Source organism: Morus notabilis, unplaced genomic scaffold (assembly GCF_000414095.1).
Source record: "Morus notabilis unplaced genomic scaffold, ASM41409v2 Scaffold2550, whole genome shotgun sequence".
NCBI lineage: Eukaryota > Viridiplantae > Streptophyta > Magnoliopsida > Rosales > Moraceae > Morus > Morus notabilis.
Window position 1 is genome coordinate 47127 of NW_010364734.1, and position 24621 is coordinate 71747.

The window sequence follows — 24621 nt, forward strand, 5'->3', positions numbered from 1 at the left end:
GAAACATGATAAAGGATTCATGAAATTCCGGTGAGATGTAAGAAATATGACGAATTTTTAAACAGAATTATACAAGGTTATATGGTAAATCAAAGAAAATTGAAAAATGGTCTTGATATTGCCTTGTAGCTGCTTATAATATAGTGATAGTTGATTATGTACATAACCATTGATGGTTTCGTATTACAAATGATCTATCTTTGTTTCTCTCATGCAACGAGAGATAGGAAAGTTCGTGCTTTTTGCATATTGAAGCGTCAACTACTTAGGCCCCGTTTAGTATATCAGAGTTTTTTATTATGACTTTTACAAGTTAAATTTTTTTTGAGAGAAAAACACTATAGTAGAACCAAAACTTGGATTTTGTACTGTAACAGAATCCATATACCAAACATCACCTTAATCAGAATGAGTTTGGAAAATGCTCTTCATACTGATATTTGTTTCAGGTAGTCAATGATATAAAGCATGGACACTCTTTTTTCTCGTTAGTTTTGTCCCACTGGATTTTTTTTACAAAGATTTTTAGTGAGGTTTATTAGGAAAGGCGAGCATGAATGGAAAAGTTTCAACTCGACCTAATAACCTCACCATTATTCAGCTTCTGTTTCTGACTAGAAACTGATCGTTTTTTTATGTTTGTAGAGAACACTTGAATTGTATAACTTTTTTGGATTATTGACTTTTTGCTTACATGCTGGGGCTATCAACTTGGCTTTGAACTTTTTGTTCCTATGATTTATTTAAGTTTGTAACGCGAATAAAAAGTTATTTTTTAGATTGATGTCAACTGTAATGTATCTAAAAGATCTTTGTATTCGATCTTACTTGATTTATTAAAAAAATTAAAATTGACCCCTTCTTATCCTCTAATTTTTTAATCATTAATTATCTTCTTTTGAACTAATACAGTAATATGCAAGTAAATTGATTTAGGAAGATATCAATTTGTACATCTATACTTAATTCTTTTGATTCTATGTATGCAAATAAGGTTTTTTTTACTGTTTTTTTTTTAATGCATTTCCATATATTTTGTTTTTTCCTTTTTATATATTTGCTGGCCCAATGTTTTCTGCAGAAATTTTTGTGTTATCATTTAGTAATAATAAAATGATCAGTAAGAAACCAAGGAAAATAAAACTTCGATTATAAAGGTCATGCAAAACTGTTTTTAAGTTTTATTCCTTTCGCATTTTTTTTCACCTTAAAAGCATTACTAAGCTCAAACCCTGGTTAATGCTTTTCTGGAAATTTATTTCCTTCCTTATTTTTCCCCCCTTTTTGCTACTAAGATAAGAAGAATGTTGAACGTTAAGTTGCTGCTAGTGTCTCTCGCGTATAAAACGAGATGTCGTTTCCAGAAAACAAGGTTTTCGTCGTTCGACTGAGAATAGCATGCAGTTGTCTATGCTAAATTTTGTCACCGTCCAACCCAGAGTTATCTAAATTGATGCTAAAAAACTTTTACACCATGCGTGTTAAACATTGAATTTTCAGAAAAGGAAAATAACACTAATAAAAAGGAAAAAAAAAAAAATGTTTTGACATTGTGAGAACTTGAAATGAATGTCTAAAAGAAATCAACTATTATTACAATTCAAAAAGAATACATATTTCACAGTAAATAAACCATTAATAAGAATCGATTCAAAAAGGTAATGGCACATCGACAAATGGCTGAGTCGACGAAATGCAATCACGATTTGCTTTGGGATACACACTCCAACAAGGAACGGTAAGCCGATATATCCTCGGGGTCGATGCCCAGTTCCTTAAGGTTGCGGCCATATTCCTGGTGAAAAGACATCAAACAACGATGGAATAATTTGCTTGTTATAAAATCTTTTTAGGGGAAAAAAGGAGTGTATTTTGCTAGCTAAGAACTGAAGATCCACTCAAATTTTGGACGGAGACAAGTACCTGAATGTCAAGTTTCAATTGCTGACAGATCTTGTAAGTGTCCGACACGTTGTTATCCGAGATGTCTGAGCTTGCTCCGGCACGCCTTTGAGCACCTTGTCGTATTCTCTGAAGTGAAGACTCTGTTTTCCTTGCCTGAATGTGATAAGAAATCAAGAATCAAGAAAGAAAGAAAGAAAGGAGGAGAAAAAAATAATAATAATAAAAAGAAAGCAAGAGGAAACACGGAACATTTTCTAGAGTTTTTGGGAATTAGGATACTAACCACACTAACAAGATCAGCAGCTAACTCATAATAACGACTGGTGATCTCTTTTGCAGCACTATCTAGCAGTTCCTTCTTCACTTCACTCGTTAAATAAGTAGCAGCTCGGTCTCCACGCAAAAAGGCCTGGGAGGTGTTGATAGTTCAATTTGAAATTTATAATTGGTAATTACACCTATATATTGTTGATTGCCGGAATAGCGTAGGAAGGATGAAGTTTGCCACAATCTGTATAATTGTAGGTTTGCTTTTATGGCTGATATGTTAGTGAACTAACCACCTTTTAGTTCCACCTAAAATCTAGAAAAATAAATTAAAAAGAGGAGTATGAGAACAACCGTCCCTTGAAAAAAGGATTAACAAAATCCGATACCTAGATATACACCCGCAATAAACACTAGTACCCTATACAAGTAGGGAATATTATGTTAACACCATCCGCAACATTCTTAGGTCTAAGATCTATCATTGAGCAATGTTATTTAGCACTATATATACTAAATCATAATTTCACTTGGCTAACAACTAATGGTCACATTATTTACTTTCGGTTGTGACAAGATGCACTTCATACTTGGTTATACAGTAATATAACTAATCACGTTTCAATATCCTTGAGTTATGCAGCATTTTTCTTGCATCACCAAATGGCAGGTCAAAAATCATAAAATTAAGATTTCCATTTAAAAAGTGGGATGACGAGAGGTTACAAAGTAAATTAAAAGACATGTACCTCCAGGGGACGCAATACCGCTGCCACATAAGGTGAGTGCCTGGTAGGAATAGGTTTATTTGTCATCCTGTAAGTTGCAGTTATTCCCTTAAGCTGTCTCAAATCCTACAATTACAAGAACATTCAAGTTAAATTTTTGCACTCACAGGAGAATAACCGATCGTTCAGATCATAGCATGGTTGAAAGAAACCCAGACTGAAGCTCGCCTCAACAGACTTCTCAACCAGCGTCTCTACAATTGTGTTGATAACTAGAGGTACTAAATCAGTCAAGGATTTTCCACTTTGTAAAATGCTCTGTTTTACAAGATCAAGAACGTCACTGGGACATGAAGAAAGAAGCTGAAGAACATGTTGCAGGTAGTCTCCACAAACCTCTGTCGCCAGACAATTTAAGTCATGAATGATCTGCAATAATCATAATTTCCATTAATATGGTTTGTGGATGATCATTTCATTCTTGAAACGAGAGGACTACTAAATACAATTTGTAGCAAGTTGAAACTTGAAATTTAGACAACACCCTTGAGTTTCTATTATTGTTCATTTCATTCTTTGCTAATTCTATAAATGAATCGAGAGGACTACTAATTAAAATATGTAGCAAGTTGAAACTTGAAATTTAGACAACACCCTTAAGTTTCTATACTGTTCTTTGTGCAAATATCAAAGACCAGAGAATCAAAAGATAAGGCACTTCAAAATCACAAGAAATTCTACCAAACTAAGAAAGGACACATACATACATATACAAAATCATCTGGGACAGCTCTAACAGCCCACTCCCCTCCACTGTTGGAACTTGTGTTGTTACTCGACTTACGAGCAGCCAGTCCAGATGATAACCAATTTGAGTACCTATCATAAATCCACAAGTAGGCACTTAAATGTTAATATGACATGAAAAGGCTTAAAACAAAACAAAGAATGGAGTATCCAAGTTCCTATCTGAACTAACCTTGAGAGAAGCTGTAAGGATAAGCGAAGAAACTTGTCAGCACTAGAAAGGACAAGAACGTCATCTCTCCAGCAGGATTCTAAGCAAATTAACAAAGCAACACTTTGTTTCAAGGTCACATCTCCAGAATCCTGAACAGGAGCAAGGCTGGCTGCCACTAGTTCAGAATCCAGAGCACCTGCTATTTCCTGAAACCTGAGGCAATTCTAGTATGAGAAGAGTTGATACTGATTCTGGCAGACATCTAAAACAGAGCTTGTACGGAAATTACCTTAGAGAGAAATAAACCCCAATATTCCACTGCTTTATGAACTCAGTATAGACAGGTTCAGCTCGAAATTTGGCGACAGCAGATCTGGATGGAAAGTAGCCTAGCACGATGACACATGGATGTTAAATTATGATAAATGAAACATACCATTGCATACATATAACAGTAAGATCCAAGACGAGCACTTAAATAATGCATTGCAAAATAGGTCTGTCTTAGTCGTAAAACGTGATGACATAATAGAAAATATGGTTGATAGTCAGTTCATCACTACCTTCAAGATGAGCCAAGAAGTCTAGGCTTGATTTGTAATTTTTCAAGAATCCTGTGGGCCTTCCTGGGGAAAAGGCACCAGGTTTTCCCTTTTGAATTGCCAAGAGGACTTCTTTCAGGATTGAATTGGCCAAGAAGTCAAAGACATGCAAACCTGAATTTTCTGTAAAACAAGCATCACAACAATTCATAAAATATTTGTCTAGACGAAGTTCAGTCACATATATAACACCATGAAACTTTTCTTTTGTCATAACTGATTAATTATTAAGAAGGAGATGAAAGTACATATCCTTTTGATATATATGGGAGAGTAAGGCTGGCAAAACATTAGGCAAATGGTGTTCCTTTTCATAGAAACAGCAATACATTCGAAAGAATACTACAAAACTTCATAGATTTGGTTCATTGATCAGTTGATTCACACAACTGCTGCAGGAAGATCATATAACATGGACTAAGAGTGCAAGAACAATGCGAACAATTAATAGAGGGGAAAAAAAAAATAGCACCTAAGGATGACAGAATTGTAAAGAAGGAAAATACGAAATGAAAATTTTCGCTAATCTGACTGAAGAAAAATAGAAATATCAATACCTTCAAAAGAAATTTCCAACAAAAATTTACAGTCTCTGTCAATACATTGCTTGATCTGCAGATAATCATTCTCAAGATCATCTGATCCAGTAGCCACTGCCGATGGCCCATGTGGAATAATTTTCTGTATCAATGGGGCGACAACAGTAGTACGGAAAATTTCTTCTGCACTCCTAGTGTTATCAATGGAAGCATATGCACGTAAGCAATTGTAAATTGCATTTGCATCTCGGTGCTCAAGTCCATCTACAAAACAGTGTCCCAAGCTAGCATCTAATAATAGGCTGGCACTTTGAATTCTCTTCTCCATGTTCTCAATGAAAGGTAGGTTCTGTACTGGCAAAATAGAGAAAACCAATGAGCAGAGAACATACAAATCAACATGAGTAGGTCATGTGCAGGTCCCAAAGGTACAAGTATCCATGCCCATCCTGACAAAAAATTGGCTGTTTTATACAAAAGGATAGATTCCAAGACAAGGTTCAAACGATTAAAAACCGCAAAAGAATATAAACAAAAAAAGTCCACTTCAATGGAACTAAATCATTGGCATCTTTCCATTCTAAGAGAGCAAATGCATTTTCAATCTTTTAGTTGCATTTTCAGCCATCCATGGAGACATCTAGATATTGAACCGAAAATGGGCAACTGAAGAAACAACAAACAAATGCTAGTCAAATATTTGCCAACATTCTACACCAAAATTGATGTGAGACAGAGAGAGAGAAAAGAAGACCTGTGCAGGAGCTATGTAGAACTTTAGCCGATTCATCTCACTAGCAATTCTCTCCAGAAGCATGCTTTGAGTTTCTCTTAAATTTGTTCCACTTTCGGCATGCTGCAAGGAGGTCCCGTTGCTCAATGAATTCTTCTCTGCCAAATTGTCATCTCCATTTGACCAATCAGATGGCACAGTAGGCAGCTCTTTTATCAGTTTTTCAACCTATACCCATGAAATAATTCGTATGAACTCAACAGCAAAGTTTAAGAGTATCAAGTTCTGGAGGAATCAAGAACATTCCAATACAGATCTAATATGTGATCTTGCACCACACAACAACTCAACTTTACACAATTACTAGACTAATTGAGCATAATTTCCAATATTTCTAACAGAGCTACCCTGCAAAAAGGAATTATCAGAAAAGTTTTCTTCTTGCAAATCTCACGAACAGAGCAGAGAGGGGTCCATAATAACGGATAGTAAACGCAACAAAATTATATACAAAACTAAAACATTCACGAAACTATTAACTATCCATTTGTTATAGCCATGTCTTATGCATTTCAGCTCCTTGGAATATTCTTTTTTTCTCGTTCTTTATGACTGATTTATGGAAATTCAATTCAATTTCAACTTTGGAGCTAATAATATAAAAAATAAGAAATAAATAAACAAATAAATAAATAAATAAGCCTTCGAAGAACGAAACCCAATTTCCTATTAATCACCTACTCTTAATTTAATTCCACAAAATGCAGCTCAAAGATTGCTAAGCTCATGCAATACGAAATCTCAAGTTCTTTTTTTGGGAAAAACGTAGAAACAATTACAGACATACCTTAGAGACGACATGAAACGTATCGAGCAAAAGCTCCAAGACCTCTCTGGCTGAGGCGGCATCCGATCTCTGCTTCAATCCGTTCTTCAAAGCCACAAGCGCGCCTTCCACGGAGCCTCTGAACTGCTCGATCTTCTCTCGGAGCTCCACCAATGGCGCTCGCATACGCACCACGGCGGCGTCCACGTCGACAAGCTTGGTGCTAAGGTTGACAAAGTCAGCGTAATCGCGGTTGATGAGGTCGATGAGCTCGTGGTTGAGGGACGATAGGTAGCTCTGGAGCTCGGATCGGAGAGTGTCAAAGGGAACGAAGGTTCGGAGCTCCGATATGTAGGATTCGGAGTCGAAATTTGGTGAGAGGAAGAGCTCGGGCTTGAACCATAGCGGATGGCCGTCGAGCGGGTCCGCGAAGAGGTCGGTGGCAGATCTGGGCAGCGCCGAGACCGCATCTGCCATTGGACCTGGATTTTGCTCTGTAACACTATTTTCCTTCCCGCTGTTTGGTTGGCGAGAAAGTGCAAGAATATTTTAGTCGCGCACTCTCAGAAACCGACGGTTTATCAGTCAATCGATTAACAATTAAGCTACAATGGGGAAATGGCAATTGTAGAAGATGAAAACAGATTCTGGATCGGGTTTTCCGTTTGTCGTAAGTTATATCCAGGCCCAAGGGTTCTAATGGATCTTAATGGGCCCATTTGATGCTACGTTGAAGCTCCAATCCAAGTGCTGAGTTATGTGGGGTTGTTTTAGAAAATGGTGAAATTTTAAGGGTGAATTGAAAGAATTACCAATTTTACTTTTAGAGAACTGGTATATTGAAATAAAAGTAATGTTGTGAATAACCAGACTTCACACAAATGCCCAACCACGATCTTTTATTGATATTTTCCAAACAAAAAGAAAACATTCTTGCAGAAAACATCATACCAGCACATGTAGCAAATTTTGAATATCAAAGTTTAAATTTAGCAAAAAATTGGAAATATTACAAGAATAGCAAAATTTTATATCATTATATAGTACAAAATATGATATCATTATTATGATAATTACTGTGTCATTTTTGCTATATTTGTAATATTTTTATAATTTTGTTAAATTTCAACACAAGGTCTTGTAGTGTAATTACCACAATAGAAAAAGGTATGAAATGTGCCCCTTTTAACCCACTTCTAAGGTTTGTGCCCTTCTCTCCGAATTTCATCTAAGGTAATATTAAAGGGAAAAAGTGAGAGCAGAAATCATTAGTCTTTAAGAAATGATATAAATCTTTATGCGCATTCACTAGACAAACATTCCTATATGTATCCCCTTAGAATTCCTCTAACAATATCATACCAACATACTTGTAGTAGCCCACAGATGACCAACAATATTCTACCATGATATTACAGGATACTGAAAATCCGATTGTTGACAAGTATCTGGTTTTCTTACTTTAGTACCCCAAAAAAAAAAAAAAAAAACACGCAAAAGTCACCCCATACGAAGGTTATCTCTCAAAGCTTACGTTGTTGTGGTACTTGGCAATGTCGCAAATTCCGGTGTAGTCAAGTTCTGATCAAATCTGACGATGATAAGGGTGTTCAAAATTCGACGATAAAAATACCTCGTGAATTTTAACTAGATTTTAGGATCTCCTCGTGGCAAGATCTTCGTAAAGAGCATTATGGGACTACTAATCTTCTCGTAGGAAGATATTTTTCTTCGAGCTCCTATGGATGATGAGGTCTCTAGCACCAGAATTTAATGGTGGTGCATCACAACAAGAAAGAGGAGGGAAAAGAAAGACAAGGCATTCTATTAATGTAGGAAAAGATTACATTTAATGCTAGAGCCTTTTAGGAGTGGCAAAACTCAATCCATAGTTTAGTTAAAAGGGGGAACTCTATAGTCTACAAGCTCACGGGTGAGCGGAGCTCACCATCTATCCCGGCAAGCTCGAGCCTCACCAAGCCCATATGCTTTTCGGCATTACTTAGTGCTCGGAGAGCCCTTATGCTTTTTTTGTATTTCTTTTGATTTTCTAAGTACTGCTAGAAAATAAGGACACCAACTCTGAAACTAATTTTGAGTCCATTTAGGGCATGTTTAATTTGTTAATTCGAGTTGAAATGTGACTTTATGTGAACTTTTTACTGTAACAAAAAAAGTTATACGTGACTGTTTTTAAAAACTTTTTACTGTAACAAAAAAGTTAGACGTGACTGTTTTTAAAAACTTTTTACTGTAACAAAACTCGAATTATAAACTCAAATCGGTGAAATAAACAAGATCTTATTATGGTAAAAAGAAAAATGGTATTCTAGCGTTATTGCCATCCCGTTTGTAAAATCCAAGCAGATTTCTGGGAAAAGCCGCAAAATAATGTTAATTTCGTCCTAATGTCGTCGTCACGGCTGTCAATTTATTTTTTGAACTATGACTTGCGCGCAATTTGGCATAAGACCATTGTTTGATAACTCACGTTTATTTTAGCGAGGGTTGGGAATTGCATCGTGACATGAAAAGGATAGAAGGCAAACTGGCAGTAATTATCCAATTGAAGAATGTACCTTCTCCAATTTCCACACCTTGGATCACTCCATAAAATAAGCAACAACACGAGTATTACAACACTCTCTCCCCTTAAAAGACTTATATTTAAAATACCATTCGCACGAAACTTTTATCAAAAAAAAAAAAAAAAAAAAAAGAGAGAGTCTGTGTTGAGATTTTAGCTTTTATTCTCCATTAAGATTTAGAATTAAAAAAAAAAAAAAAAACACAACATATGTATGAATAGGGTATATAAACGCCAAATGTGTAAGGTAAGCAAATAATAACAAAACAATAATGGGAATGATGCACAAAAATTATGAACTGCCTACCATAGAAAGAGTTGAAACAAATAAGCAACGTAATCAGCCTCTAATATACATGCATGCTTATACATACATCCGAAAAATGAAAAAACCAGTCAGGGTCGCTGTTTATTATCTCCAATTCTCACAAACTCTAAAGAGAATAATGACTATGAATATATGCATTTGTTTCTTTCTTGTTTCTCTCTGATGTGAATAATAAAACTTAGATTTAAAGGACATGTTCTTTATGTTGTTGGCAGCAAGAGGATGGGGAACAAAACACGAGCAGTAAAGCCAATGAAATTTTTAGGAAGGCTTCACCCTTTTAAACCGCCACCCTTAAACTAAAAGGATACAAAAACTAAGCTTTAGAACTTTTGTGTCTCATTTTACAGACAAAATGGTTCTCCAAAATAGCCCTAAGACGCGGGGAAAATTTACTTTGACACGGGCCTCGGGAGAAGCCTAGAAAATTATAAATATTAATATATAAAGGAAAATGAAAAGAAGAAGATGAAGAATTGAGAAATAGGAAAAACCATTTGTACATAGGAATTCTTCACATGAAGTAGCTGAGAGCCTTCTTTCTTCTAGAACCCCCTTCACCATATAGTTCATTCCATTGCAAAAGCTCCGTCATGTTTACCGACTCGGATGAAACACTAGCACATACCTAAAGAGAAATGTAAAAGACTAGATGTCAAAAAGAATCCAACAAAAAATATAAAAAATGGCCAAAGGTTTCAGTTCAACAATGATGCAAGCACGATGATGATTGATTCTTAATTACCCTTTCATGAGCATATTTGAAATCCTCCATATTTAGAGGACGTATATCTTCACTGCCACTCAAAGCTGGTGCAGGTTTACCTTCTGCTAGAGCTGCTGCACGCTCCTGTTATCAGTTTACTACATCAGATCAAAGTAGAAAAGCTTATATAAAGATCCATCTGGTTCTGAAAACTACCAACCAAATTTCCCATATCAAGTCAGGCTTTAAAACAAAATTAGTTTCTGAACCTTTAAAAGTTGACCAAATCTTTTGTTCAGCCGCCAGTTGTCATTATGAAAAATAACACGAGAATGGCATTGGCCAAAAACAACGTTCATGTCAATGATTGTGACTAACAGGCGGGAACTTTGTGAGAGAAGAAATTTTTGAATTCAAATTCTTTGTGAGATGCTTGTTATTTGGACTAAAGAAAGGAACACTGTAACATAATCAAAATCACGGGTTCAAGTATAGAGACCAAACCGGGCTTAAGGGTTGCTCTAATGCTTGATATTTGGACTAAAGAAAGGAGAAACATACCTTTTTCTCCTTTTCCAAAATCTCTTTGATTGGACGGTGCGCAGCAGTTACACACAGATTCTGCAATGGGCGAACCTCATTATAGTAAAACACGTTTATAGTAAAAACATCATATGGCAAGAAAAATTTCTGGAAAACACTAGCCAGAAAGTAGAATATGTGTAACCTTGAGATCGCTTCCTGAATATCCATCTGTCATAGTCGCAATTGCATCAAAATCAACACCAGAAGATAAATCCTCTTTTGCCAAGATAACTTTTATTATCTTTGCTCTATTGGGAGCATCAGGCAAATTTACCATCAGTCTGTAGAAACACACGTTAAAAAATTTCACATCAACTATGATAGCAGATTACAAAGAAAAGTAAAACATCGAAGAGCAAGGCAAGAAATGAGTAGTTATTGGAGCACACACAAATGAAAGCAAATGCATATAGACAAGCGTAAATCTATGTAATATAATGTTTTACCTGCGCGGCAACCTTCGGATGACGGCCTCATCAAGGTCAAATGGCCTATTTGTAGCTGCAAGCACCAGGACACGCTCTGTATCTTTTGTTCGTAAACCATCCCAGTTTACCATAAATTCATTTTTCATCTTACGCATAGCCTCATGTTCCCCTGGGTTTTCTCTTCGGCCCAACATGCTGTCAACCTATGAGAACCCAAGAAAAGATTATCGTAAAAGTAATACAACGTGAACAATACATGTACATATAATACACAATACATATACATATATACTCTATATACATCAGTGAACAAAGGACCCTTGAAAACTTACTTCATCAACAAATATAACGCTTGGGGCAATTTTACTAGCCAGCGAGAAAACAGCTTTCACATACTTTTCACCCTCACCAAACCACTGCATAAAGAGAGGACAAAACAATTTTAGTTTTAATGAGATGCAATCAGCATGGAGGTTCCATCACCACAAACATTTATTAGAGTTGGAGACCTTTGATGTAATGCTAGACATGGATATGTTGATAAAGTTTGCACCAGCTTCAGTAGCCACGGCCTTTGCAAGCATCGTCTTACCAGTTCCAGGGGGCCCAAATAATAGTATGCCCTTGCAAGGCTGCATATACAGGCAAAAACACATAATTGGAGGGAGAAATTGATAGGTACCTGATCTTAACAATAAGAATGTGAATGAAAGAGAACTATTAGTGATGAAATCACTCGTACATGCAATAAGGAAACCCCAACTGAGATAGTATTCGAGAGACTATCCAACTCTCCCATCGTGGTTTCCCAAACACCAAATGAATTCCCAAATAATCTGACCACCCCTCTAACTCCTATTTCCTCCTTTTTATACTAGTAACCCTCTTCTAAGCACTACTAACACACTACTAACTGTACTCTAACATCCCACTAATCAAACTAACTTCCCAAATTATTAAAGGATCCTGACAGAAATCACATTACTTGAGCACAAACATCAGTCTGGGCCTTAGGGCACTGTGAACCACGCTATAATAACCTAAATGTAAAACCTCCTCAACATCTAAAGCAGTCTAAACAAATAAACCAAAGATGCATTAAGCAAAAAAGGTAGGAATTACCTATAACACACTAAACTTAAGACGAAGACGCATAATTTTTATAAGTGTTCAAACCTTGGTCAATTGCCCCTTGCAGAAAAGTTCAGGCCTTTGCAAAGGAAGCATCACCAGTTCCTTCAATGTATCCTTAACATTCTCAAGAGCCCCAATATCATCAAAAGTGACTCCAATATCACTAGGTGGAATGACGTCTGCTAGAAGCCTTTTCTCAAATTCATTTTCCGTCACAACATCCTGATTTCCGCAGAAGGAAAAAAAAAAAAGAGAGTGAAGAGGAGGAGAAAAAAGTCAAGCTGATGTTTCTTACAATAATGAAATTCTAATATCAGTTCTGACAGATAAACCTAGCTAAAAGGATAAAGTCCAGCTCAAAGAGAAACTATTACCTTGAGTGATTTCTTCAAGCTCTTAGATTCATTCTGGATCGCCTGTAGCATTCCAATTCCGTACTGGATGCTGCCAGAATTGCAATTACAACTGTGTCATATACATCCAGTGACTAATATTTCAGCTAACTATTACTCAAATTAAGACCAGGAAATAACCTATCAATTACCTCTCACTAGACAAAGCAAGTCTCGCTTCAGGATCAGCCTCAGGGTTCTGCATGAGATGATGACTTAAAGCCCATCCAACTACTTTTTCTGCACCTACAAAATATGACGAATTTTACAAAAAAAATTAGAGGACAAAAAATAAAATAAAATAAAATGCTATTAAAGAACATTATACTATAAAATAGAACTTACTTTCATTTGTAAGTGTTTGATCCTTGATGCATAATGTCTCAAGTCCGTCACATTCCACTCCAGTCCGACCCAAAACCTAGACATAAAAGTAAACCGTAATTGATATTTCCATATAACTCATCGCCTCTTCAAAGTTCAAACAGGGATGATAGAATATAAAGTAAAAACAGTTAAGAACTTCTTAAGAATAATACAGATCTTTCCTAGATGCAAACAAGGTAGCTGCTCCCACTCCCTATCACTTGGAATGCTTTACTTACCTAATAAAGAAAATTCTATGACACAACAAAGTACTCTAAAGCCAAGTGTTATGCATGTCTGTGTCCATGCAAATATTTACGAACATAATGTGCTTAAACCGTGAGTTTATCTTTCCACCATATTTTTTAATGACCAAAGCCCCACCTAGCAGAAAATAGGAACTGAAACTTTTTAAGTTTTAACCATGGACCACAAAATGTAGTGTTACACAGTATCACCCCTACAGCAAAACAAAATTCCAATTGGTATATAGAGCAGAAGAAAAGGTCCTCACAGTGCGTAGGTGATTTAGATTTCCTTTCATTTTAAGGGTTTCAGCGTCTCTATCCAATTGTTGCTTCCATGAAACAAGAAGTGCCTCATCCTGTAACCAGAAACAAGCATAAAATTATCCACTGCCAGCGAGAGAGAGAGATGAATGGTAACCTTATTGGGGAAGAGCTTGGTGAGGTGTTTTGTTGCCTTCGGAACCTCCTTCCCTCTATCATGAAGTCTTCCAAAACTATCCTGAGAAATTTAGAAGACGTTAACACCATGATCTCAGACCTACTCAAAAGTTAACAACAGAAAAGGTTGAAAACAATAGTCTTATGAGCCATAATCATTACCGGAAAAGCCAAGTCAAGAAGAGCAGTTTGGTTGCTGCCGAACTTTGTGAAGAGCAGACCACCGGGATGTGACTAAGAAAAAGAAAGCAAAACAGAACAAAAAATAACCAAATAAACAACTAAAACATTCATAAAATTTTTAGAAAACCCAAGAAACCCCAGGGACAAGCTAAGGAAAAAGAACAGAAAATAAATGCTCACTTGCTAAGTCATTAAAGGCTTACTTTTCTGAAAAATCCCCTTTAATCTCTTACTTTTATTAAAACAGGATTTACACAGATTCATAAAATCAAGCTTTGACACCCCAAATATTAGATTTTTTTTTTTTTTTTTTTTAAAAGTAGGGCAAAAGACATATACGCCTCCTTTTCATAGAATATCCTAGGGCTTGTTTGGTTCAACAACTCAAACTTGGAGATTTGAACCTTTTAGGTTAGAACTGTAGAATCTGAACTGTAGTGATTCAAACTGTAATTTGAACTGTTGTTTGGATATACAAATAAATTATAATTTGAATTGGGAATAAAATCCGAACTGTATTTGAATAAAATCCGAACTGTATTTGGATAAAGTGTTGAAAACTGTCATTAGAGTTTTGTAACAAATCTTATAAAACCTCATTATAAATGATATTAAAAAATATGGAATATGAGTGGGGATTTGTTCCTCTCTTCATTATAAACACATTAAAAAATCATCTCAATCGGAATTAAAACGAAGAAATTATAGCATTTTTAAGATTGAAATTGAAGAGAGAGAAAAAGTAGAATCTAGAACTATTGGACTGTAGACAACAATTCGGATTGTTAAAATTTAGATGGGGAGATGAATTCTAAAATCAACAATTTGAGTTGTCCTTGAACCATTGTTAATGATTTGAATTGTCCTTGAATTTTCCTCTCCCAAACACCAATTTAAATCCTGAACTAAGGTTTAAATCCTTAACAACAATTTGAGTTGTTGAAACAAACAGGAACCTAGAAATCTGCTTAACTGTTCTAGTGAGATCAAGTTCAAATCTAGAGCCTCACCAAACCTACAGTATTCTGGAACAATGAACCGTGTAATTTACCAGGAAAATAACCCACTAGATAATTTACGAGTAAGCTATATGCCTAGCGCTTTGCAACCTCTCGTGCAAAGCTCCTCAAATTTGTTAGGTCGCCCAGAAAGATACTTTAGTTCAACATTTCATTAGAACCTTTCACTTTCCTTTTTATTTTAAGATAAAGTTTCATAAAGCATAAACAAATTCAGCATGGTGCAATAACTGCCAGAAGATTTTAAAGGAAAACTTTCAGCTTCTTGCAATGGTCATTCAACCGAAGACATAAGCATTACCTTCTCTTTTCGGTTGTCAGTTTGGGTATGTGAACCAATTACAACCACATTATCAGGAAGCTTTTCCAACCTACTCTTAAATGAAGAATATGAATCTGTATTTCCCACAAGAGACTTCTCAGCATCCTTCATGAACAAGATGAAAGGAGAATCTCTACTCTCACTATGTACAGCCTGGAAAGAAGTTTATTTTAAATTAATAAGGAACCGGGCCATGGGGGAACAAAGTATGAAAGCAAACCAAAAAAGTTAAATGCAACCTTGAACAATGTGTTAATAAGTAGCTTGTCTAATTCTTCTACACCCGTGCTTTCCAAACGAAGATCAGAAGCTACAGAGAGAAGAGGGAGGAGTAAGACATAGAGCTTCAGTATTAAGGGGTAAAGAAATGCAGAAAGCAACATTTTAAGGGCCCGAGTTTATGGAAATAATGATGCCAAGTCATACCATTGCAGAAGTATCCATAACCTACATCACAAAGTCCCCCAAGATCAACCCCATCATTTATGGGTTTATCAAATCTTACACCAACTTTTGATATAGGATTGCCTTCAAAAAGTAACATAATCTTTCCACGTGCTCCGTTCTGTGGGCCCCTATATATCATGTAACAGAGCATCAACAGGTCAAGCATTCCCTAGAGAGAAAAAAAAAGGGGTAAAAAAAGGAGCAGATTCATGAATAATTTCTTTGTAAAGGTTGTACCTCGATGAAGATGAAGAATACAGGCTACCACAAGTTGAACCAATAAATCTAACCCTATCACCTGCACGATTCATATTAAGTTAACTACTGAAAGAAAGGAAAGCACGTGAGAGCCTACTGTAAAGGGCCTTTCCGGAGCTAGTTGAAGTGGTATACCTATTTTAAATAAATAATTCTTAGATGCCCCAGAAGAAGAGGGGACAGTCTCAGACTCCATTTTCGTTTGAGATTCCAGGCCACAAGTAGGACCATTTGAAGAGCTTGGTGTCCCAGCTTCACAATTTGACTGATCCATGGTCTTCGTCGCATCGGAGAGTACAGGGCCTTGTTTGGAGCAGTTGCAGGATTTTTCCGCATTAAGTCCATCCTTCAGCAACTCGGCTTCCTTGGATGATAAACCCTATATCGCAATCCATCGTCAATAATTTAAAGTAATTAGCCTCCATCATCTTTGACAATTGACAAGTATGATTGATGAAAGAAGAAAATTATGGCAGTGATGAAATACAAATGTCAAAATGACATTAATTCATTGGTTTTTAACGTGACTGTTAACTGAATCAAGATGGATACAGAATCAAAGTAAATCAGCAATAGAAAACTAGAGAGTTAAATTCCAAAATTGAGGAAGTGCTGTTTATCTTACAGCCAAAAAAGAGTGGCTGTCAAATATGAGCAACTTGGCCTGGAAGTAGTTAGCAAGGGCCTTTGCCAACATCTCCTGATATATCTCTGACCCTACAAGATGTTGAAACGCACAAATTATCAACTTAATGGGCTATAAATGCATATTACTCCTGAAATCAAAACTAAAACTAGCAAATCAGACAAACCTGCAGGACCAGAAAGCAATATTCGTGGATTCACAGTAAGAAGCTGTGTTGTGTATTTTGCATGTTCTTTACGTTTCAGGTGTATAAACGAAGCTGCAATCAAAACGTTTTTTGTATTCTCACTGCAAAAGTTAAAAACAAAAGGCACATATTACTGAAGAACCATTCAAGATTAGAAAGCATGCAACACAAAATTCAGAAGTAAGAACCAAACAATAAAGTAAAACTAGGTAATTACGTAAACAAGAGTAACAGAGCAAATTAAATGTGTCCGGACATCCATCCTAAAAGGTCTTTGGATTAGACTCAGTTATCAGTATCATTTAAAAGACTAACACGCCATTATAAAGAATCAATTACGTCAAATATTCCCACCCAAATCAGGTGCTTGCAATCACCATAAAAAGTCACACAGAGCAGGGTGAAATATGTTAAAACCAGTCCCTATGGGAAACAAGGCCTCTAGGCCTTTTAGCCTGGCTTTAGCTCATGTTAACCACTCTTGGTCTTGGATCCTTCCCACTGAACTTGAGGATGAGAAAAACCAATTTAACAAAATGGGATACCACAGTTCGAGTCAGAGAAATAGCATGCCATGCATGGAGAGATCCATGTGTATAGGGAAAAAAATCCAGTGAATCTTATTTTTTAATTGAAAAAACAAAAAAAACAAAAAAAACAAAAAAAAAAAAAAAAAAAAAAAAAAAAAAAAAAAAAAAAAAAAAAAACTGCAAGAAATTTTAATCTAGTAGGATGAAATACATGTGAAGAAAATAAAGGAAAATATAATGCAAAATGAAAATAAATTCTACCTCAAATAGTATGGGAAGTTGTCAAATGAAACATCTATGGTTTTCCCATCAAGAATCCCTGCATGAATATCTTCTTTAAACACTGCACATCGCAAAGACATGACTGAAGTTGACGCTGGCTGTGAATCCCTCGTCCACTCGTTTGCTTCTTCCAAGACCTGTTTACATATATCTTTGCTCAATTTTAGTTTACAACTAGGTGATCCAGCTAACATCCTCAATAAAGGCCTTAGCAAATCATTCACCCCAGAGAATTTTACATTGCCTGCCTCTGTGCCAGAGTCTGGATTGCAGTCGGGGGTCTTGTCGATCGCTCCAGTATCTTCAGCTTTATCACTTCCTAAGTTCGGGGTTGACGTGCCTTCCGGGCCATCAAGCTCAACATCTGTGCCATCATGAACAACAGACTGAGAGGGTCCCTCAGCTGGATGAATTTTACCAGTGGAATGACCTGGAGACTTCCACCGTGATAAGTCTTGTCTCAGGCTTGATAGAGATGCCAATATGGAAGCCCCAGCCACAGCCGAAGGATCTCCCGTCCGCCTTTCAACATGCAAATATTTTCCAACAGGACCAACACCACTCTGGCCCTCTGTACCCTTAACAGTGACCTCACTCATGAGTTGCTGAAAAATCTATGCCAATGAAAATTAAGGAAATTATCCCAAATACCACTCCTATGAAGAAGCGTGAAAGATACATGAACACTATTGAAAAATTAAAAATGCAGAATATAGTCTATAACTAAAACTCTCTCTATAGTAAAAAAAATGTCAATATAGGGGCACGGAAGGATACATAGGCATGGTTCCCCAGAAATCCAAAGACCACCTCATCTCCCGAGCTAAGTACACAGTTAGAAGTTTTCTTGACCGTTGTGCCATTAACCTGCACCGATCCCTTGCTTCCCGTACTTTCTAGAACTGCTACAGCACTGCCCTCACGCTGATAATGTCCAGAAAGAATGAGTGGTCATACTGCATATACATTTACGAAGCTCAACTTTGAAAAAGAAAAAGCACCCGAGTAAAAGAAATTGCAACACCCCTCTCCACAACTAAAAGAAAGGCCTTTCACGACCAAGAGTGAAAACAAATAAAAATAAATAACACTTCTAGGGGCAAAGTTAAGTGCTTGCGCGTGTGCTCAAGTGTCAGTGCCGCAAAACCCCACTAAAATCTCAAAACTCACTTTGAAAAAAAATACCTGTGTGCGCTTGATCTTGCACAAGACACCGCTGATAGACTGTTCCTTCAAGGTAAAGCTGCAGTTTCTGTTTGAACCGACTGTGAAATTCGACGTGGAGATGACAATATTCGGATTCTAGAGTTGAGACAAATGCAAAACAACCAACCATCAAAATCAAACCTTTAGCTTTAAACTAATCAAGTATTGTTCAAGTATGATTATATCTCGTTATGCATATAAAAATGAAAAGAAAAGAACTCAGAAAGTCGTGAAGCACTAATTAGTAATGACCTGCGAAGACTGAGACAAAAGTCTACACCAAGGCGTTGACGTCTCGAAACCTGAACTTTTCGCGTAAAAACCGAATGAAAGAGAACTTCTCGGCTTATCTGCTAAAGGCGAAGTCCCTTTAAAACCAGCCAAACAAAAAAGAAAAGCAAAAGGAGTCAAATTTCAACGAAAGAAATTTTAAAAAAACCCCAAATTTAACGAAAACAATCACTGATAACAATACGAGTGATAAGCTACCTTCGGCGATCGGCGTCGACACAGCGACGGCCTGCGAGGCCGCCTCGGTCTTGGCGGAACTCGCGCCGTCTCCGGCAATCGGAGCATCGCCGGAACCACATTCTCCGGGATCGGCCGGCGGCGGAGTCGGTGTACGCACTTCCTTTGAATTCTCCGCAGCCGGCATCGACTTCTCCGAGCCTCCACCATTCTCGACCTGCAAAAAAAAACGCCGAATCAAAACCCTAGAACTCCCAATCCACAACCACGAAAAAAGACCCAAACTTTGAAGCTCCACCAACAAAAGAAATGAAATGGATTCATGTTTCTCGCCGGAGCACCTTTGGACGCTTCGGTGACGGCGGTTTATCGTCGGACGGCGAAGATCTTTTGCTGTTGTTACCGGAGAGAGATCCACTTCGCCTCGTTGAAACCATGGCTCTCACTCTCCTCTCTCTCTCTTCTGGTCTTCCTTTTTTCTTTTTATTTTCCTTTTCTTCTCTTTTATTTTTTTTTCAATTGTTGTACATACAAACGCTACACTGAGAGAGAAGGAGAAGAAGGAAGAATAGATATAAAGGAAATAAAAATTTATTTTCATGGATTTGCTTTCAGCTTTTCCCTTTTATAATCTTTTTTTTTGTTATTTATTTTAATTTTTAAAAAATAATAATAAAATATAACATAATAATGATAAATAATAGTAGTTCCTTTTTCTCTACTTTGTCGTGGTTGGTGCACGGAAATTCGATGCCCCTTCCCTCGCAACGGCGCACGTTAAGCGGTACATTTTAGCGAGTGAGGTTGTGACTGTGGAGAGGTTGGTGGTATAAGTTAAGCGTGGCTTTCTGGTTGTTTCTAAAATGCGCTGCGGCTGTTTTTTTTATTTTTCGATAACGATATTGTGTCAAGTGGTTGTTTTTCTTTGTCACTCGTGTTTTTTTTTTTTTTTTGATAATTTCTTTGTCACTCGTGTTATTTCGCACTTCTTGTGTTAGAGTTGAGGATGAGAAAACGAGAAGAGAGAAGCATTGCCATTTTGTACTCTTTTTTCCTTTTTCTTTTTTACCTTTTTTTCTTATTATTCTTTCCCTTCGCCTGAAATACTTGTTTTGGTTAAAGAAAAAAAAAAATATATATATATATATGTAAAAATATGTGGCAGAGAAAATAGGTGCGTATTTTAGTCTGACTCCAGTGCAAGTTAGTTTTATTATAGTAAAAAAATTTTAAAAATAGTCACATTTAATTTTTTTATTACAGTAAAAAATTATTATATAAAATCACATTTCAACTCGAATCAACAAATTAAACGGACCCCAAGTGTCTTCTATTCCAACCTCCGATCCCATTATGTAAATCTTGTTTTTTTTTTTTCATATATACATGTATGTAATATTAATATATATAATGATGTTTTTAGAGTATTAATCTATTGGTTTATGTTAGTTCTAAATTAAATATTATAGATTTATTTTTTATGGTTGAGTTCAAATTCAATTGTGATACTTTAATTTGTTACTGTTAGTGTGATGACCTTACTAGGTGACTGTCACTGTAGCTGACTTTAATATATTTATACATTCTGAAATTTTTGAGAAATTTGTGGAATTTAAAAAAAAAATGCTATAAAGAATGTTGTAACATTTTTGTACATAAGTTTATTTTCCTTAAAATGCTATCTCATTTTGAACATTAGTTACTTTCTCCCAAAATGTTATATCATAATAACATAAGTTATGACTTCCCTTTTTAAACATAACATGAAGATTATACTTCAAAAACAAAATCCTTTTCTAAGGCATAAATGTATGCAAATGTATTTACTTGCTCCTTGAACATTGCTTACTTACATAAACTTGACAATCTTAATACAAACTTCCAACATACAAAGTCAGAGTCATATTTTAACAAAACTATTTAACACTTTAAACTGTTGCGGAAATAATTACATGCGATATACATTCGTCGATCTGCACACCGTTCGTCCACTGCCTTGCCAACAATCCATCAAGTATTTGATGGAGGTTGCTTACCTACAGTATAAATACTCTATAATGAGCTTTTCGCTCATCAAGTATGAACTATTTCTCGCAAAACTTATGTAAGTTCACACGACTATATATGCATGAACCGATTATGCTGACATATGATGTTTTATCATAGTTTTACTGTCTGAACTTATCTTATTTACTGATGGGCCCGAGTGTTCGTACAATTGCGCGCAATAATCGAGACGTGAAGGTTTGCAAGGTCTCCAACGACATCGTGATTTTAAACTGAACTGAGTCCCTCTATTACGGATGACTTTTTTTCGTTATCTCCCTCGCGGAGTCTGATTACCTCACTTGCGGAGGCTGATATGACACTCAATTGAGTTTCTTCTTATAAGTTCCTCTTAACTTATTAAGGTACATGCAAAATGACATAGCATAGCATACTATTACTATAACATAAAATATACTCAAACATATATAATTCATGTGTACTGTTATTTTAAAATCTATTTATATTGTAGGCGAGATTCATACTTACTTAGTTTATAAAACTGGAATCCTCTAGTCGCAACACAGTCTATTCGCTTTCTTGCTTGTTTCTGAGAATAAACACCCATAAAGAGTGTGAGATTAACTCACTTGTTATTCTATTTTAACAAACTTGTAAGAAAGTCTAATTTCTCTATTTATGGCTTTCTTTCTCTTTTCTACCTTAAAGGATTATAAAATCATGTTTCTAATTTAAAGATTAGGTTTATTAAATCCTCATAACCTTACTTTTCATTAAACAAAGTTTAAAATCAACATACTTTCCTAAGGTTACGTTTCGAGTTCTTCAATGAACTTTTCTGTTTAACACCAAAACTATTTTAACAGTTTTGCAGTGTTTCTAAGAAAATAGTTTAAAGCTTCTTTTTAGAGCTAAAACTAAGTTTAACTTCAAATTCTCAAACTAAAATCCGACGGAGTTTCACCTGATTTTATGTGTTTCCCGAGCTATCCTTAGCTCATTTTATCCATTAATCCAACTCTTAGACATAACCCACAATCTTTCTCCTATAATTTTATCATCTTAGAAACCATACTCTAGGGTTTCAACCAATTTCTCACAAGGATTTCCATAACCAAAAGTTGCTAGAAACATAATCTAACAACCAAAAACACATCCTTTAATCACTAAGTTTTCAATTCCTTTATCAATGGAAATTCAATCATCATCTTAATCAAACTTTCTCCATACTTTCTTCCATATCCAAGGATTCAGCCATGGTAAGAAAAAAGAGAGGAAAACTGAAATCTCACCTTAAAAGAATGAAGAACAAACTCCAGAGTCACTAATCCTCGGTAGTTCGATCAATTTATGCTTAAAACTTGCTTTCTTCACTTTGGTAAATTTTTCCCTCTCCCTCTTGCCCAGGTTTTATCTTCTCTCTTGGCATGAAAAATAAACCTTTGATGGTGTTCGTACCTCTTAAAAACGTTTGAAATAAGGTAGAAGGACCTAATTGTAATTTCTAACTTTTTCAAGGTCTTTTTTGCAAAAATTTACTAAAAATATCACTTCTTGGCTTCTCTTCCAAGCTTGGCCGGCCACCTCACTAGGCAAATGGCATGATCTCAGCTCACCATCAAAAAAGTCACTTTAAATCTCAACCATCAATATTTAATGGTTATCTTTTCCCGGTTCAGTTTAATTTCTAACCAGTGCGTATTTGATCTATGTTTTCTAGACAGTTAGTCTACTTGATCAGCTTTTTCAACCTTGACTAGGTTGACTTTTTGGTCAATAATATTTTCGACTCGGTCAACCCTAATCAGTTAAAAATCCTACTTTTCTTGGTTCAACAACCAGGGCGAGGTGAAAAATATATCATATCTCACTTAAATTCTTAACTGCTTTCTTGATGTCATCTCGCTGACATGCAAAGGATGATAGATAATTTGATTTTATCCAATAGGTGCTCTTATCTCATTGGTCGGCTATAATGGTATGAGAAAAGAAAAGCTTTTCACGCTCATCCAATCATTAATCGCCATTGGCCCTTTACATGTCCGGTCATAATTGGAGAAGATAAAGAGGCGATTCTCAAATTTCTTATTCTTGGAAAATTAATGGCATCGAGTGCGCAGCGGAATTTAAAAATTTTAATCAACGTCAAAGCCAAACAAGAACATGTTCATGATGCTATATAACATAAATACTAAAGATCTAAAACATACCTTTTGAGATTTTAGGAAACTGCACGTCTGACAGATCTAAGCGTTCCAAACAGCAACCGGAAGAGCCTCAACCAACTAGTCTTCTTTGCTATTCTCGTTTCCATGATCGGTGTGCGGGTGGGCACACGTCGTTTAATCTCCTCTAGGTATTCTTGATCTCCTTCCAATCATAAGAGAGCCAAAGAAAAAATTATTCTTGAGAATTAAACAATTTTTCCTCTCAGGAATCTTTTATCAATAGCCTCCAAAAAATCTCTCAAGTGATCTAATGAGTAATGTGACTTAATAGACTATTTATAGTGTTTAGGAAGTCATACTTTCGTAACAATTAGGTTTCCCAAAGTTCTAATCGCATCCAGAGTCGATTTTGTCATGTCATCATGCATTTTACGTTACAACCGGTCGACCGGTGACAGAGACGTTATAACTCACTGGTCAACCTGTCTTCACTAACCGGTCGACCTGTGACCGGTCTACCCAACCGGTCTACCTGTCTGCACTGACGAAAGTTGTTTTTCTTAGTTTTTCAATACGGGAAACTTGCATAGAGCCTCAGTTTTGATTCAAACAACCCAATAGAGAAATTGCCTGATCAAAACAGTCATATAATAGTCTTCCCATATTAAACAACTCTTAAAACAATAATTCAACCAATTTATCTAGAATTAATTTATCAATTAATTCACCCGATAAATCACCCTTGAATTAACTTTGAACCTCTTTTACGGAAATAACACAAGTTACCAATGTGTAGGAAATACACCGTATCGTTACAGAAAATTATGTGAGCTAGCAAAGGGACCCGATGGACATATATAAATCAAGCTCCTATAATCACAACGCTACTTGTAAACCAACAAGTCCGTCTCATGATTACAAAACTCTAGCGCTATTCCACTAAAAGCCTAGAGCTGCACTCTCGATTTATATAGCGTATTTACAAAACTCTGATTAGCTCATTCCATGACTCAATATATTAGTGTATCATCCCCATAGGATATCCATAATCGACTTGAGGTCAAGTTCCGTTTTACCTTCCCGATTACATTTATCTTATGTTCCATTATCATACCATCGAAAAAA

The 24621-nt window shown here is 36.1% G+C and overlaps 2 protein-coding genes across 3 annotated transcripts; both read right to left on the minus strand.

Annotated features, from left to right (window-relative positions):
* Window positions 1–1574: 1574 nt before the first annotated feature.
* LOC21385764 (conserved oligomeric Golgi complex subunit 2) lies at window positions 1575–7150 on the minus strand. Of its 2 annotated transcripts, XM_024171381.1 has the most exons (12): window positions 6583–7150; window positions 5757–5963; window positions 5021–5351; window positions 4425–4586; window positions 4151–4250; window positions 3880–4074; window positions 3668–3779; window positions 3129–3329; window positions 2922–3026; window positions 2189–2314; window positions 1924–2058; window positions 1575–1795 (listed from the first exon to the last, which is right to left on the minus strand). In XM_024171381.1, exons 1-12 carry the CDS (start codon window positions 7036–7038, stop codon window positions 1700–1702), a joined length of 2226 nt encoding a protein of 741 aa, XP_024027149.1. In that variant the 5' UTR covers window positions 7039–7150; the 3' UTR covers window positions 1575–1699. The 2 variants fall into 2 exon arrangements, with proteins under 2 accessions (XP_024027149.1, XP_024027150.1); XM_024171382.1 differs by lacking the exons at window positions 1575–1795; window positions 1924–2058; window positions 2189–2314 and adding an exon at window positions 2321–2488.
* Window positions 7151–9454: 2304 nt separating this feature from the next.
* On the minus strand, window positions 9455–19899 carry LOC21385765. The gene is made up of 27 exons (XM_024171391.1): window positions 19663–19899; window positions 19343–19538; window positions 19106–19221; window positions 18833–18949; window positions 18425–18571; window positions 17627–18261; window positions 16815–16936; window positions 16628–16719; window positions 16138–16381; window positions 15982–16042; window positions 15724–15872; window positions 15537–15607; window positions 15277–15450; window positions 13936–14007; window positions 13724–13834; window positions 13602–13691; window positions 13067–13142; window positions 12874–12967; window positions 12704–12773; window positions 12372–12551; window positions 11705–11827; window positions 11528–11611; window positions 11214–11398; window positions 10910–11048; window positions 10744–10803; window positions 10222–10326; window positions 9455–10104 (listed from the first exon to the last, which is right to left on the minus strand). The coding sequence occupies exons 1-27, from the start codon at window positions 19756–19758 to the stop codon at window positions 9991–9993; spliced, it is 3723 nt and encodes a 1240-aa protein (XP_024027159.1). The 5' UTR covers window positions 19759–19899; the 3' UTR covers window positions 9455–9990.
* Between the last annotated feature and the right edge of the window lie 4722 nt (window positions 19900–24621).